General features: G+C 36.4%; 1 protein-coding gene across 1 annotated transcript in view; it reads left to right on the top strand.

The window, feature by feature from the left end:
- The window catches only part of LOC127972402 (proteoglycan 4), a 30197-nt gene extending 24642 nt beyond the window's left edge, over nt 1-5555 (top strand). The window contains exon 8 of the mRNA XM_052575863.1: nt 5300-5555. Coding sequence (XP_052431823.1) covers nt 5300-5555 — 256 coding nt within the window. The remainder of the gene's footprint in view (nt 1-5299) is intronic.
- The last annotated feature ends 11754 nt before the right edge of the window (nt 5556-17309 follow it).

Below are 17309 nucleotides of genomic sequence, written 5' to 3'. Positions count from 1 at the left end.
CACCTGCCGGCTCCCCGGGGAGAACGCAGGGAGCTTGAACAACAAAATCTACACAGTGCACACTCGGGGAGATCCGGCGTGCACCGCTTTCAATCATCTTATCTGTTTGCCTGAGGAAAGTATCAAAAAACCCGGTGAGCCCAGGGTGCGCTCGACAGCCTTTGAGTTTGACTCCAACACACAGATTGATCAAAGAACAGACAAATGTTACTCAATACTACTTCCCTCCATGAGGATATCAGTTCTCTAATACTCAGGTTTGACAGTAAATCACCTCTAACAAACAACTCTACAATTTCATGCGCCCTTTTTTCTACAGCATGTCTGTCCGTCAGGTTTTTCCTCTAGGGGCAATCTCTAACCTCTAGCACAGTTAACAAATGACCCTGTAAAGATTTTGATACAGTCTGGTTCATACATACCCCTTTCTCATGTTGAAGTTTGTGCCTGGCCAGAGTTTTCATAGAACCCTGCTTAATATAGTTAAGTGAAACTTAAACTAAACCATAATAAAAAGAGAAGAAAAAGAAGACTTTATAAAAAGCATTTTTATTTGTCTTTTATTTATGTTTTATTATTTTATTTTATGATTCAGTATTAAATATAAAATCACATGCATTTTATATGAACCCTCTTATATATATATATATAGTACAGCCTCAACTAAAGATAATTTTTTCTGTTGACTAATCTAATGATTATTTTTTTGATTAGTCGACTAATCTAACAATTATTTTTATTACAATAAATAATTAATCTAATGTTCTTTTTTAATTAGCTAATGAATCCTTTGGATAACTTTACAAAAGCTATATAAGTACAACTTCTAATATAATATTTCAACCTTTAATCATTTTCAACCTATGTGGTTAAAGTTTTTACAGTATAAAATAATAAAGAGGCAAAGAAAATTATACTAAATATGAGCTTATGATAGCATTTATAATTAAACCACAGTAGCCATAAATGTACAGTTGTCTGAGACGTCATGAAATGTTCTTTAGCATCACAAACCATAAAATGTAGTCAGGGTTCTGCTATGGTTTAGCTTGGTTTCAAGAGATCTGGAGCTGATTCGGGGTAGCCTGGTGGTTTGTTACTGTTGTCTCGTGGCGCGCTGTCTTTTAAGGGACCGTTTACATATCACGTCTTTTGCGTGCTCAAGTTCGTTATTTCTAATGTAGGCGCGCAAAGAGCGCGCTCATAAAGGCGACTCGGTCGCGACTCGCTCGATTTTTCCAGGCACGTCCGCACCGCATCGAGTTAAAATCATCTCAACTTTTGAGAATGCCGCAAATGCAAGAATATCAGACCTGTACCAGGACGTTGGTCACCAGATCACACGGTAACCAGTTAAACCGTAACACAGGAGAGCACCAAGATGTTTTCCTCAGAGGTGCTCACGCATCGCAGTTGTGCTGCCGTGGTACACCATATCGGTTTTGCAATGGGAACAAAGGGCCATTTTATTTGTCCTCTGTTTAAAGCATTCCCATACTTTTGATAACAGTGGTGTGTGTTTTTGTGATAGAATGCAACTTTCTCCATTCCCAGTATGCCATTACATGAGATGTAAACAAACAATGTGACGTTGCAGCACTAATATATATATATATATATATATATATATATATATATATATATATATATAGAGAGAGAGAGAGAGAGAGAGAGAGAGAGAGAGAGAGAGAGAGAGACAGAGAGAGACGGAGAGAGATATCTTATAGTATCTTGATCATACTTAATTTACACTACTGCATACAAGTCTGTGTTTCCATTTTTTTTTTAAACATTTATGTTATCACTCAGATTAATTCAGTGTATTTATGCAATCACAGGCTGCCTTTAATGCAAAGTTTAAAAGATATAATCAACGCATCAAGTACCTAAACAAAATATCTAGAGATGCACTTCCTGTATAGACCGTTTAAAGGGTTATTTGGTATTGCAGATCTGTTTCTGCATTAGTCTCACAAGCCTGCAGTGTTATCTTTGTCGTGATGTTAGTGATTCCTCTTTGAAGACCAGCAGGTTTTGGGGGCCACTTTCCGGCCTTTTCTGCTGTCGAAACTGACACAATGGTTCTATATCGAGCATCGGCGCCCCGTCGATAGAGAAACGGGCCATCGAAGCACACAGAAATTCATTAGGTAAGGCCCAGTAAAAGTTTGGGAACGTGTAACCGGTAGATTTCGCACTTTATTCAGTGTTGGAATTATTTCTCAAGGGAGAGCATAATGGTCATATAAATCTCTCTGTGTGTGCAATTACCAAGACTGGCAAGGTCTATTCTCTCCCGAGTGATCGTCTGTGAACAATGACATATTACCGGACGGCCGGCTACGGTCATTAAGATCTGATATGGGATTTATGGGCAGTCTTTAAACACGAGACGGTATAAAAGAGATTTGAACACAGGCAAAATAGCACAGAGGATTCTTTCCCCGTGCGGTGTAATGAAGTGTGATGGAAAGGAGAAGGGATGAAGGGTTATTTTTAGGCCAGATCAATTTAACAATGAGCGGAATGAGTCAATTGCTCTCCGAACTGTCACTCCACTGTCCGGATGTCATCATGGCCTGCTTATAATGGTGCAAGGCAACAGGGACAAGATGGCGGGTCTCGTCACATTGTTTTGACACCTGAGATGTCCAATGCAGCACTGTAATTGACGTACCTTTCAAATGGCCTCATGGTTTGACATATTTAAAATAATGTAACAATGAAATAGCCCATTATACGGGAGCTCTGCCTTAACTACCTGTGCTCTAAATAGATGTTGTTAGGGAAGGAATCATTTCAGCCGCTCTTAGGAAATATGAATTTCACTCAGTGCTCTAGCCAATGTCAATCTTCATATTGTACACAGGGGCTCATTAGCGACTACAGTAATCATGATGGAATCATTGCATAAGAGAGACAAACACAATGTGACTTCTTTACTGTCGTTGCGCCTGTTTAATGACCACAGTTTAAATGGGATTTATCAGTGGGAAAGAGGTGCATCCACAATTCTCTCCAAACCCAGGTAACAACTGCAGTTTCTGTGTTTTTCGCTCAGAAAATGGGTTGTAGTGGTTTGCATTGGCTGTTTGGTATCCTATAGAGGTCTTACATGTACAGTATAGTCTGTTAATATGATTGGTTAATTTAAAAATTAATATTTACTGTGTGATATTCTTCCTTTTGTTAATTTTTAAGCTGCTTTCTTAAATAAAATGAGAGCAGACGTTGAGTTTTACTGCGAAAATAAGCATTAAAAAAAGAAGAAAACAATAAAAGTGGTCCATACGACTTCAGCACTATATTTCTGATGTCGTATTATAGTTTGCAGACCAAAAAGGAAGTCATTATTCAGTGATATTTTTATTCTGACTGCAGTGATGCCAGTAACATTTGGTTGCATCATGACAGTGGTTTATGTTATTGTGTCTTTGAGCTTGACTGTAAACATCACCATCTGCACAGGGAAATAATTAAAAAATAATATATATATAAAGCAAAATTACCTCACCAAAATTACATACATTTAGCAGATGCTTTTATACAAAGTGACTTACAGTGCATTCAGGCTATTAAAATTCATAAATAAATAAAAAGTTGCTCAAAATAAGAAAAATGTCTGCCAATGTGGAAAAATAAATTGATTTCACTTTTAATTAAATAAATAAAACGCAACAAGAATACTGAGGAAGAATTTTTTTTTTTTTTGTCTGAATATGGGTTGTTGATTTAGCTGTTACTATTTGTAAGAGTCAGAGAGGGTGGAAAATGCTTCAGAATATGGCTCATTTAAATTAATATTTCTAATTGTCCCCTCTGATTTGCACATTGCAATAAGCTTATTGTAATTTCCGATGGCGATTAAGAGGCCTCTGCTCCCAAATGCACCAATGAGAGAGCTTAGACAGAAGATGTGTTCATTGAGAAGAGAGAAATAGATCCTTTGCCTCACCACATTAGTGCCGGCCCCTTAAAGTGACTGTTTATCATGAGGTGGTGCTCCAGGTTTTAATGAGCTCACTCTCTGTACTAGTATAATTCCAATTAGTCAGCTCCTTTCATACAAAGATGTGATTACTGTGAGAGGCCTCTATTGTTTTGTATTCAGTGGCGAAAGCAGTGCTTTGGTTGTTTCAATCTTGTTCTTCCATGCCGGTCGGCTGACAGGAACATTACACCTTGTTCTGCATGCGTGGGGATACTAGCTCATTAATACACAGTGAATGGTTTAATTCACTGACTTCACACATTATAGGATAGATGTGACGGAGCACTCTGATTCAATCTGCAACTCTGCCGTTGTGCTGCAAATGCAGAGAAAAATGCTTTAATTTTACTGTAAATACCATCTAATGATTATATTCAGTTTAAATATAACTGATGTAGATGGTTGAATCGAAACCTGTCAGTATCTTGTTCAGGAGACGCTTAAAATAAAATTAAAGGAAGAAATGATGTAATAAAATACATTTTACTTGGATATATATATATATATATATATATATATATATATATATATATATATATATATATATATATATATATATATATATATATATATATATATATATATATATATATAAACACTAACACACACACACCCCAGTGGGCATCCCTTTATGCTGGGGCACCCATGGAGCAGTTGGGAGTTCAGTGCCCCACCTCAGTCACAGTACTGCCAACCCAAGACTCAAACAAACAACCTTAGGCTTAGGAGTCAAACTCTCTAACCACTAGGCCATGACTTCCCCCATAAATGAAGTCGCCACATTTGTGCATGCAATTGAAGAACATGTGCACAAGCCCAATATAACAGTCATTTTTGTCAAATAATGGAGACAGAAGCAGCAGTTGTGTTTTGGATGGCCAAACCTAACTCCACCACTGCATTTATAGTAGCTCTGCTACTAAATTTATTTCAAAATGGCAATCCATATATACAACTATGAACAGCGGTTCCTTCATCTTAGCTGAGCTTTCAACGTTGTTACGGGAAAGGATGAAGCTGATTGGTTAGTTCTTGTCATATGACCCACGGTGCGCTTGTGTCATTCTGAAAAGTTGAAATGTTTTTAACTCGATGCGATGCGTCGCGACCGCGTCGCTTCCATTGTGAGCGCGCATACCGTGTGTCTACATTGGAAATAATGAATTTGAGCGTGCAAAAGACGCGATATGTGAACGGCCCCTAAACTAACCCAACTCTCTGTTCCTAGCTCTGTCTGTCAGTGGATCACCAGCTTTCTGACAGGGAGGCAATAGCTAGTGAGACTGGGGAAACTCAAATGTTTTGCAGGGCTGTGTTCTCTCCACACTGCTCTTATCCCTCTGCACCTATCAAGCTCCGAAAGTTTATGGACGACACTACAGTCATATGCCTTATCCAGGACAGTGACGAGTTTGCATACAAGCAAGAGGTAACACAGCTGGCTGTCTGGTGCAGTCTTAACCACCTGGAGCCGAACATGCTCAAAAATGTGGAGCTGATAGTGGACTTCAGAAGAAACCCCCCTGCACTCACCCCACTCACCATCATGGACAGCAGAGAGTAGAATCTACAGTAGAGTCATTCAAATTCTTGGGCAGCTCCTTCTCATGATGGACTTGAAGTGGGACAATCATATTGACTCCATTGTTAAAAAGGCCCAGCAAAGATTGTACTTACTTTGCCAGCTGAGGAAGTTCAACCAGCCACAGGAATTGCCCACACCGGTTTATAATCGCGACTTATGCACGGTCTAGACTGTAAACCAGCAATATAAACCAGGTTTTTAAAACAGCTCTGAGAGATGTATACAAAACAGCAGCTAGCGCTCTTTGGCCGCACCTGAAAACAAACATGCGCACATCCCTATAGCAAACACACATTTAGACTATAAACGGCAGCAAAAAATAAATAAAACAAGCGACTCACAAGGGGAAATCAACAAGAAAATATAAACCAACAAGACCTTTTCTGCGTGCACAACACAGGAGAAGAATCAAAGCGGCCCACTTGAATATGCTTTTTATAAAGCCACTAACACGCCGCAATAATTGGTGGCCGTGTCTTCGCCTTAGAAATACACCATTAAAATAACACCAAATAAACTCAAATTAATAAAATGTAACCGGTCACATTCATAAAAGTTAAGAGTCAACCATGCCCTCCTAAAATGGCTCATTCTAACACGCCCCCACATGTCTATGTCATGATGTGGGAAGTTTTGCATAATGGCGCCCAAATGTTCACAGAAAGAAATAAGCGTAACTTTTATTCTCATTGTTGCCGCTGCAGCCGTGTTGTGGAGATGCTGTGTGTTTTGTTGTTCTATAAAGTTGGGCAGTTCCAACTTTGCAAGGACAGTCTGGTGCTTCTGACTCACAGCCTGTGACTATTCAAACGCGAGTTTTGAGCAGTGTAGAGTAGCGCTTGTTGTTCGTCATTTCTCCTATCACAAATGCAGATATGGTTTTACGCAACGCGTGAAAAGACAGTATATGTCTTTATAATCAGTAATTATGTCCCCACTGGACGCAAAAAAAAAAAAAAAAAAAAAACTTGTTTAAAAATGATGTTCTCGTTAACAAGGATCGGGAGGAGCACGTCAGATACTTAGCCTAATCAACACAGGTGGACCAAAATCTAGTAATCAATCCCACAGTATAAATATCGCTGACTTACATCTATCCATTGACGGTTAATCAGCATCCCTCCACCACCCCATCTCCTCACTTCGAGTTCACTTTATAATTAGATGGGGAAGCGGGGGTACTCTAGGTTCGGGCCATTCCCCAGACAGCACGCCAAATACGCATACCATACCTCTGCTAATTATATGTAAGCGTGAACTCGTGAATAGGTTTTATTGGTTTTGTCTCGTTGCACTGGGACATGGCATCACAGTATGGCATCACCTGAATGCCATGCCTTTGTAAAAATCTACGTGTTTTTACAAAGGCGTGGCATTCAGGAGAAACAATAATGTACATTTTGTGTACTGCATAAACAAATTGTATTACACCAAATACACAAAATTATGTTCTTTTTAGCAACATCATATGACCCCGTTAAATGCTCTCCCCATTGTACAATAAAACTATATGCAATACCATTACATCAATAGTTGTTCATACTATTTTTGTTTATTTATGTATATTCATATGTGTATTTAATTCACATATCTTTATTTATTTTTTTATCTCTGTGTTATCTCTCTGTACTGGAAGGTTTTGTCACCAAAACTAATTCCATGTGCAAACATTAATGCATTTATATTTCATATTTAGATTTTATTCAGGAATATACACTTACATTAAATACTTACAGTTTGTGTATATGTATTTTATTCCCATTTTGTATCCGTCAGCAGATCATTAATACATCTTCTCATAGATGGATCCGCTGATACATGCGGCTTTCAAATGCTCCAATGTGTATCTGTGTAAGCGCTCAGTTAAGAGCGTGAAGCGATGATCATTGTAGCCAATCACAGACAATCACATCTGTTGAGCACGAGGACATAATGGCCAATGTTTAATAATCTGCATAACAGTGCTCAAACTGCCAGTTGGAAATGCTGGTGTCATCACATTTTTTAACTTTCAGTATTGAAGTTGGTACGCTTAACAACCCTAGTGAGAATATGTGGTAAACATACATATTTTGATAGTTTTAATGAGCATCTATGTGGTTGCTAGGCATGGTTTAATACCAAAGTTTAGTAATAAACTTAGTGGTTGTTCACCTTAAATGTGAGTAATAGTACTAGTGATGCTGCATTGCAAGCGCAACTAACTACAAACACTGGCCTCATTGTCGCATAAATACCTAGCATGTCTCCCAAGCATTGTCTGGAAATCATCAAAAGTGTGTTGCTACACTGCCATCACATCTACAATTTCTTGTTCTCCAGTAGCTCTCCGCGTCTCTGGAGCCATTACAACAATTCTGGCCGGTGCCACTTGACGAGCCCAAGTTATTTTTGATCAAAACGATGCATGCTAGAGAAAAATCAGTCATTAGCAGAAGCCATTTCAGCTGTCATCTTGTTTGGACAGCTTGCAGCTCCGCGTCACGACAGGGCAGCTCTCAGGGAAACGGGTGTGGAAGTCTGTGATGTTTTTATTCTCACCGTCTACAGAGACGCTCACAATCTCGCCTGTCGTGTGGAGTTTAAACGCTTTAACTTCATTTTAATCACACTCTTGTTCAAAGACATTGTCAAGAGTAATGATTGAGTTATACATGAAAAGAAAGAAGGAGAAAAAATATCACAAAGAAGTCATTTCTTTGAATAAACGGATAAGCACATGATGGGTGGATCGATGTTAACTTATACATTTTATTAAATGCTTTTTAGCTTACAAATGAATCTATTGTGCTTTAAAATGGTATCTATGTTCGTCTTATGAGAAAAGAACAAGCATTAATTTATTTTACCTCAGAAAACAATGGTGATGCTAAATGTGTCATTTGTAACATTATAATTTCTGTGATGAGTGGTTTCTTTCAAACATAAAGGTGTTCAGAAATTTTAATGACTATAAACATTCAGATTATTTATGAATATTTTATTTGTCACAATCAATTGCATAGCCATATATTTTCTGTTCCATATTTATTTAAAAAATCTAAATTATTATAATTTTTTTGTCTATGTTTTCCATCAGGTACACACAAGCACAATCCCTAGTAAGCACACACAACTTTATTTTATTGTAGTGTGTTTTTTTTAGACAGATCAAAATAAGATGTCGGAGATGTGCCAAAATAAGACTTTGGCAGCTGAAGGATCGAAAGGATGACCCTTCGCCCAGATTCCAAGGAAAACAAAGGAAGCGAATAGCAGCCCGAGACAGACATTTATATAGGCGCAAAGAAAAACTACACAGGATTTAGATTCATCCTACAAATCGCTGACAGAGGAAAGAGAGGGAGGATAAAAAGGATAATCTGTGAGAAAACCCTTAAAAGAATCAATTTGGCAAGGTGTCTGGGAATTTGACTTTCTCCAGCACTGTGATTCCGGCTGTCTCGCGGCAGAGTCGGATGACTGTCTTTCTGTCTCTCTGACAGGCGGACCAGGGCCAAATTGACAGTTCTTTAAAGCGCCTGACAGAAAGCAGCATTAATTAAGTCATTGCCGGACTTTAATTGTGTTAAGGAATAGGAAGGGAAAAAAAATCTAATACGAGAAAAGGTTACCAAGTCCTCTCTGGTGTCAGATTTTCTACTTTCCATGAATATTAATGCATCTAATGAAGACAATCTCAACCTCATCTCTCCATTGTTCCTTATTCAGGTGCCAGGCTTCAGGAGCCTGTGAGTTGTTGTTAAAGAACAAATATGTCAGAAAGAGACGACTGCCGCGCTTTTATCAGCAATTTATAAAAATGCCTTCTTCTCGTGATGGAAAATCAGAGTGTTTCAGGTGCGTTTTATTTTTAAACGAGATAGAAGTCAGACTGGGATGGCATATATGATGCCACACAAAATGATCTTCCTATTCATTTGAAAATGGCAAGCAGGCAATAAGTGCGGCCTGCTAATTTTATCATAACCATTGGAGAACAATTAGACAGGAGGCCACGCAAATGGCATCTATTATGGGTCATTGAATTCTCTTGTTGCGGTCTCATTGGCAACATATCGCATGGAAAAAAAATAACAAAATCTTTCAAATGGAACAAAACAGGCCCATCAGCATTCTGACGGTGAGCTGATCCCTGTCAGTGGCCAAAATCATAGAGGAAATTGAACATAGGTCACTATCAGTTGATGTATTTGTGGTTAAAATTCTAGTCAATAGAATTAATTATTCATTATATAATAGTAATATAACATGTAGTGTAGTTTATTAATAGTCAAACTACTTAAAAAAAAAAAAAAGTGGTTAAATGCACTTTACAAACTAAATAGTAGCTAAAACAATGAATCTGTTTTGGTATCTATATAAACTACTGTTCAAAAGCGTAGGATCTGTAAGATTTTCTTTCATACTCACCAAGTCTGCATTTATTTGATTAAAAATACAGTAATATTGTGAAGTATTGTTGCAATTTAAAATTACTGTTTTCCTTTTGAATATATTTTAAAATGTCATTTATTCCTGTGATTAAAGCTGAATTTTCAGCATCATTACTCCAGTCTTCAGTGTCACATGATCCTTCAGAAATCATTCGTATATGTTGTGTTGTGGCTAGTTAGATTTAATTTCATGCACCTCAGTTTTTAAGTGAACTTTGCCAAAAATATCATTGAAAAATGTTTTTTTTTTTTTTTTTTTTTTTTTATAAAAAACAAACAAACAAAAAAACACTGAGGCTCATACGCTCAGGCCTATGATCAAGAAATGCTAAGAAACCTGTGCTAATTGAAAAAAAAAAAAACAGGCTGACAAAAGACTGAATCCTAGATTTGGTGATAATATAGTACAATAAGAGTTTCAGTCATTTTGCCCAGGAACACCAAATTAGGTAAAGGATTTCCAGCACAGCACAAGAGGGTTAAATAAACAGTAAAAATGTATTACAAGACAAAGAATGGTGACAGAGCTGTTAAATAGATTTGGGAAATAAATACACAAGTGATCAGTAATTCTGAAGATGCTGAGAGAATGCCTTAAAATGGCTTTTAAACTGGGATTTCATTATGCAGGATTTGAGGTCATGCTTAATTTGCTCAGATTTATCGTCCCCATGTTGTCCAGGACAGGCATGCTCAAGAAGCCGCAGTGATTTGTGGGTAACATTAAAGCGAGGATGCTGCCAAGAGCACCCAGACCCTCTCAAAATCCCCTCTGCAATCTGTTAATGTGGTCACCGACAGCAACTGCTAAATCAGTGCCGTCGCTTTTCGGCAGAAGAAGCGATGGCCGTTTGGCACTGCTGCTGTTTATTAACAACATCTGCACGAGATGCATCGATGCTAAAGAAAGTTATTTTCTGACTCGGCCCATAAGTCCAATCAGTTCCACTTCTGGTGATAATATAGCATAAAGTGTGATTGACATTTATTTTTGACAAAATTGTTTCGAATCATTAGCGTTTTTTCAAAACGTACATTTGTAAGAAGGTTTTGGCGAAAGTTGTTCATTATCTCTTTGTCAGAGACAGCGGCGGGAAATGCTAAAGTGCAAATGTCGGCCATTCCTGACAGGCCGACTCGTGTGATAAGATGTTGGGTGACACGTTTCGTGTTCCTTATGCATGCCGGAGGCCCTGCAGGGATACAACACACAGCATTCTCAAAACTTCAATATTAACTCCACGTCATAATCGTTCAGCTCATCAAAGGGACAGAAATTCAAATGAGCAACACCCCCCCACCCCAAGTCCTGATAAGACAACCTGAGTCCTTGTGAAAGATGAGCTACGGCTATTTCTGGAGACTGTAGTGGTGTCTTGCCACAGGGCGAGCTCTGAATAGCCATGGCTGGAATTACTTGAAAAGAAGGCGACTGGCTCATGCACTTGGGTCTTGTCATTGTCGAAGAGCTTTTGTTCCCGCGTCTCATAGATCATGCTTTGAAAGCACTTCTCATTGTTAAGATGGATATGAAACTGTAGCGCAGAGCATATGTTAAGAAAATCCTGGGAGAAATGGTTGACCTATTTTAGCGAGTGTGGTCCATGTGTACTTTGATTGATCGCAGAGGTCTGTAGACGGTTGATGGACCTTTGTGATGAGTACAGTGAAGGTTACGAATTAGGCTGAAATGAACAGAAAGATGGACTTGAGTGTTATTTACCAAATATAATTTTGATGAACGGAATAATTTAATGATAATTTATTTGCTGACAAACACAAACACACACATATAATCAAATGTTTTGGGTCAATAATATTAAGCTGCCTTTATTTGATCAAAAATACATTAAAGAATTGTTATGAAATATTACTGCAATTTAATATAATTTAAATGCATTCAACAAATGTAATTTATTCAAAATGTAAATTTTTGTCACATGATCCATCAGAAATCATTCTAATACACTGATTTGCTGCTAAAAAAAATAACTAAATAGTTCTTATCATTGTCAATTTTGGTTTAATATTCAGTGTTGTTTAATATTCTAGTGTAAACCATGATGCATTTCCTGCTGTGTATCTTTAATGAATATAAATTTCTAAAGAACAGCATTTATTTGAAATAGAAATCTTTTGTAACATAATAAACAGTTTTACTGACACGGATCAATTTAATGCAGCCTTGATTAATAAAAGTATTATTTTCTTTCAAAAACGTAATTTATTGCAATTCACACGAAGGCCTTTAATTTAACGATTATTGTGAAAGCTGTTGTTTTCATGGTTACTCGCCTATGAATGATCCTCGGTCGGTGATAATCTTGAATTTTGAAACCTCTTCTGAAAATACTTGGCTTAAGACGTCTGAAAGACAAGTCTGAAAACTTTAAAGAGAGTGAAATGATCAAATCAAGAGCAGGTTTTTGGCAGGCTGCAGTGCATCTGGTCTCCTGCTGAAAGCTTTTAGTCGTGGGAGGACACAGTGAGTACAGTAAAACCATTATGAAGGACTTCTGTTTATCAGTGTTTGTGTTCCGCTGTGAACTCTGTGCTACATGAGGTCCTTGAGTGTGTGTTGCAATCACTTCAGCTTTAGCTGGCATGCTGTATAATAGAGATGTGAGGAGCAGTCATTAATCATAAAATAGTATTTGTACAAGCTGAAGTTATAATCAAGATACTTCATTTCTAGAATATGTTCCATAATACTTATTCATTAAATTTACGCTATTTAATACACATTTACAAGAAAACTACATGCATTAAATATATATATATATATATATATATATATATATATGCACAAAATTGGCAGATTTTTTAAAATTCCATCTGAAGAATACTTGTAAAAATATATTTTATATTTATTTTATTTACAGTGCAGTTAATTGTTTGTTTATTTATTTTTTAATTATGCACTGTGCTTGCAATGCATTATGGGATCACCATCTTTTTAAATTTGACTTACACCTTAGAATGCACACTATGTAGGTGACTCACTAGGTTTTAAAGGAGTCACAAGTGATGGTGAAATTTGAGTGAATTCTGATAAACATCTTGACAGGAACATGATGAGTTAGGCGAGGCAGACACTGCTAATCATAACTTACCCGGCTCTTCCTGTTAAAAGCCTACGCAGGTTTTTACTTGCCAGGTGTCTTACCTTCAGTCTGGATTTACGACTTCCTGGTTGGCAGTTTGTTAGTTTCCTGGTTTCGGCGGCGACGCGGGAGGCCCAGGAGACGGAGGAAGGCTGAGGCAGGCTCTGATCAGAGGCAAGGTAATGATGGCTTTGTCTTCCTTCCTGGAGCCTCCTGGATCTGGGATAGCTATTAACGATCCCCTTGAATAATTCACACTGATGGATAAAACACCTCCACAATTAACGGCGTGCCACGCTGAACCACCCACTCCACTGAGGACCACTGGAAGTGATGGCTTACTGTAAAATATTCACACGTCTGGCCCACCGCTCACTTGTTTATATACCTGCGTGAAGATCTGGAGGTTATACGACTTTGAGAAAAAAATTCATTCACTGAGTAGATGTGAGGTTTTAAATAGAACTCGATTGCAACATTTTCTGAAAGAAATGTAAAAAATGTTGTGTTGTGGTTGGTTGCTGTGCAGTTGCTAAGCTGTTCTGAGAGGTTGCTACTTGCTAGAGTGTAGCCATGTGGTTGCTAGGGTGTGCTGAGTTTTTGTTTGTTTTGGTGGTTGCTATGGCACCTCAAGAATTATTTTTGTTACCCATTCCCATATGACAAAAAAAAAAAAAAAAAAATAATAATAATTATATATATATATATATATATATATATATATATATATATATATATATATATATATATATATTTATATATATATATATATATATATATATATAATTTCATAGTATATAAAAAATTCCACAAATATAATGCTAGCATAGATTTTTATTTTTGATTATAATTTAAGTAATGTATGTTTTCTTGCCAATAATAAAATATAATATATTGGCATGTATTATAGTTCACAAACATACACAAATCTGTCAAAAATTTACTGCTAATATAGATTTTAAGTGTTAATTTTGTCTTTATTTTATATATTAATTTATGTTACATTAATATTTTTTTAGTTTACTCACATATAAAAAGCAAAATGCATGTAAATATATTTTCATGCCAATAATACAAATCATAAAATTAGTAATGTTTTCATATAATAAATTTCACAAATGTACAAAACACAGTAATTCTAATATAGATTTTTAAATATAACTAAAATAATATATTTTCCATATGTTTTTATATACTTTTAATGCATTTCCTCATATTTTGGCCATGATATATTTTCAATATTTAAATATTATTTTGAATAATGTTTTAAAAATTATATATTTAGATTTTGTTATATGATATTCTGATATTCTATGGCATGTGTTTTTTCACTAAGTATATGTACATTTTAGAAAAGCAATAAATAAATAAAAATAACACGATGATTGACTTGATTTGAGGAATGCAAGATGAGTTACACGGCAAAGTTTAGTAAAGTTTAGCATGTGTCAGTTATGTGTTTTAAACCATATCAAACTTACTAAGAAAAAGCCTTTGTGATAGAATTAATATTTGTATGTACAAAAAGTTTATAATTTTTTTTAAACTTCATAGGTTTAAGATGAATAGATTTTAAAGAACAACGGGTTTCTTTGTGAAAAAGAAATATAATACAAAGGAAAAGAAAACAGAAGAAATTCCTAAGAAGCCTGGGCCCTGTTTTGCTTTAGCTTTGTCCTGTCATTGGAATTAGTCTTGAGGGGTGAGGGGCCCTGGAAGACATAAAACTTTTTGCAGTTTTTGTATTCTGTTTCATGAGCAGAACTTCAGAGAGCAAATGAGCTGCACGTCTGACACACTCATGTAAATTAGATAAGAACTTCAACCTTGCCCCAGCGCTATGCAAACTTCATTTGGTTTTATATATTAATCATAAACATTCAATATATGCAGTATTAATTGCCCTACATATTACACAGCTGTCATTTAAGATGGCCTGAACTAGACTCAGAGATCACATGAATCTGTGGTCTTAAATCAAAGCTGGCAGGAGTCCTTGTTCACTCATTGTTATGGCTAAAGCTCATCTGGGCTAGACAGAGCGGCTGAAAATGAGAGAGATGTGCATTAAACTACTAAGATTGTACATTTCTCCAGGCATTTTTAATGTCCATCCTTTTATCCATATCAAGGTATATGTTTAAAATATGCATCTTGATGAATGTTTTTAATGCATTTATATGTATTTTCCTGCCCCTTGAAGTACATTTTGTAATATATTGTAGGAATTTTCCTTTTTCACATTTTCCCATATGATGGAATTTTTTATATATATATTTTTATATATTTGTATTCTACATATTTTTTAATCTTAAAAAAACATAGTCAAAATTTAGTAATATATTTATGGCCATGCTTTTAAATATATTTTCATTCTATTTTTTTTTTTTTTTATATGTAAATATGTAAAAAATATATTTTTACAAAAGTTACCAACTGCAGCTTTAACTTTTTTTTTTTTTTGCCTTATCACATTTATTATATATTTAATTTTTAAATAAATGGTGATAGAAAATTGAATAAATGCATAAATGAAGGTCGATTTTTTTGTATTAACACAATAAAAAGCATTACACTTGATCATATTACGTAAAGAAAAAGGACAAACAACAGCTAAATCAATTATTGTAACCATTATTTAGCACACACACAAAAAAATCTTTGTTTATGTCATGTTACATTGTTGATTATAAGATAAAAAATATTTTTTTTTTTTAAACAAATATTTTAAATAAGAAATTGGAGGCCCAAAAATGTATACAAAAAAATGCATGTACTGTATTTTCTATCCGGTAAAGTGTATTTTGTATAATGTTTAATACTTATAGTAAGGGATGTTTTATATTGAAGTATATGGACAATAGTGCCACCTCTACATTCTGAGTTTTACCTCATTGCATAAAACTTCTAATAAAGTACCTCATGGCTGAAAATCTAAACATTAGCATGTAATGATCTAAAAGTGTGTAAATAAAGCCCAGATTCATACATCTATATTAAATCTGAACTTGACCTCCCCATGCCCTCAATTAAAACGCCCCTCCTCCTCTTTTTCATATTCAAATGATGGAATTACAAGCCCAGCACCGGATATAATTGTATTTTGTGTGTGTTGACTAAACACCGGTTCCACCAAGAAGAAAAAAAGCTGTCTCCAACTATTTATTGCAGCAATTCTTTGTTCCACTCCACCCCGAAAGGCTTCAAATCATCGGGGAGATTGTTAAGCTTCTGTGGAAATTACGGAAATGCGGGGGAAATGGACGAGCTGCGCTTCATAACAATTAATCAGGGACTGCTGATTAATAAAGTTCATTTTTTATTCTCGATGATTCAGGGTATTATCAAAAGGACACTGTCCTTGTCATTTTGATTAACACACCCATCCTCCTCCTGCGGTGGGACGCGGCGAAGGGAGACGCTCTCTTGTGCCCATAAAATAAATATTGAATGAGAATATTAACTCGTTAACCTTGACAACTATTTGTAATTTTCATAAGGGCTAAACTTGCAAATTCAGCACAAAAAATAAAATAAAAACCTGCTGTGGGGGTTGAAGAAAGGCCTCGGCGAAGGGGGGGCAATAACAACACACAACAAATTAGAGCGAATGAAGAATGCTACTGCATGAATCCTGTCATTTTTATGGGCTGCAATGATTAATTTGTTTGTTCAAATTCTCAATTAAGGCGGGAGGAGGAGAATTAGAGAGCTAGAGAGATGCAATGCGCTGTTGTCTTGCCTTTGCCTGCGGCGTCAGGGGAGAAGCGGCACTCATTTACCTGCGGTGCGTCCCGGTCGGGCCCCCGAAGTCAAACCGCACACTTTTATTTCCAACGCTAAGCAAATCAATATCAATTCCCCGATTGTTTCAATAATGTTTAGTCACAGTATTCCTCAAGTCCTTTGTCAGATAAATATGTAGCCTACATTATGTGTCTCTTAGCTTAGCAGTCACACAGAGGATGATGTATGGGGCTAACCGCTTGTCTTCTCAAGGGCCCGTGCTTTTTATTGTGTGCAGGATTGACAGATGTTTCTCAAATGACCATGTCCCTCATGCGCTTTGCACCTTACAAAACCCTGTCTCTTATGACATGAATGGACACACTCCCTCACTGCACCCCACTATTACTGACTCCTGAAATCCTGAAAGGCATTTGTCAGAGACTCAGAGAAGCATGCCTGCAGAT

The sequence above is a fragment of the Carassius gibelio genome, chromosome B15 (genome assembly GCF_023724105.1).
Source record: "Carassius gibelio isolate Cgi1373 ecotype wild population from Czech Republic chromosome B15, carGib1.2-hapl.c, whole genome shotgun sequence".
Taxonomy (NCBI): Eukaryota; Metazoa; Chordata; class Actinopteri; order Cypriniformes; family Cyprinidae; genus Carassius; species Carassius gibelio.
The sequence above is the reverse complement of the archived record's forward strand: the minus strand, read 5'-3'. Positions and strand labels throughout refer to the sequence as shown.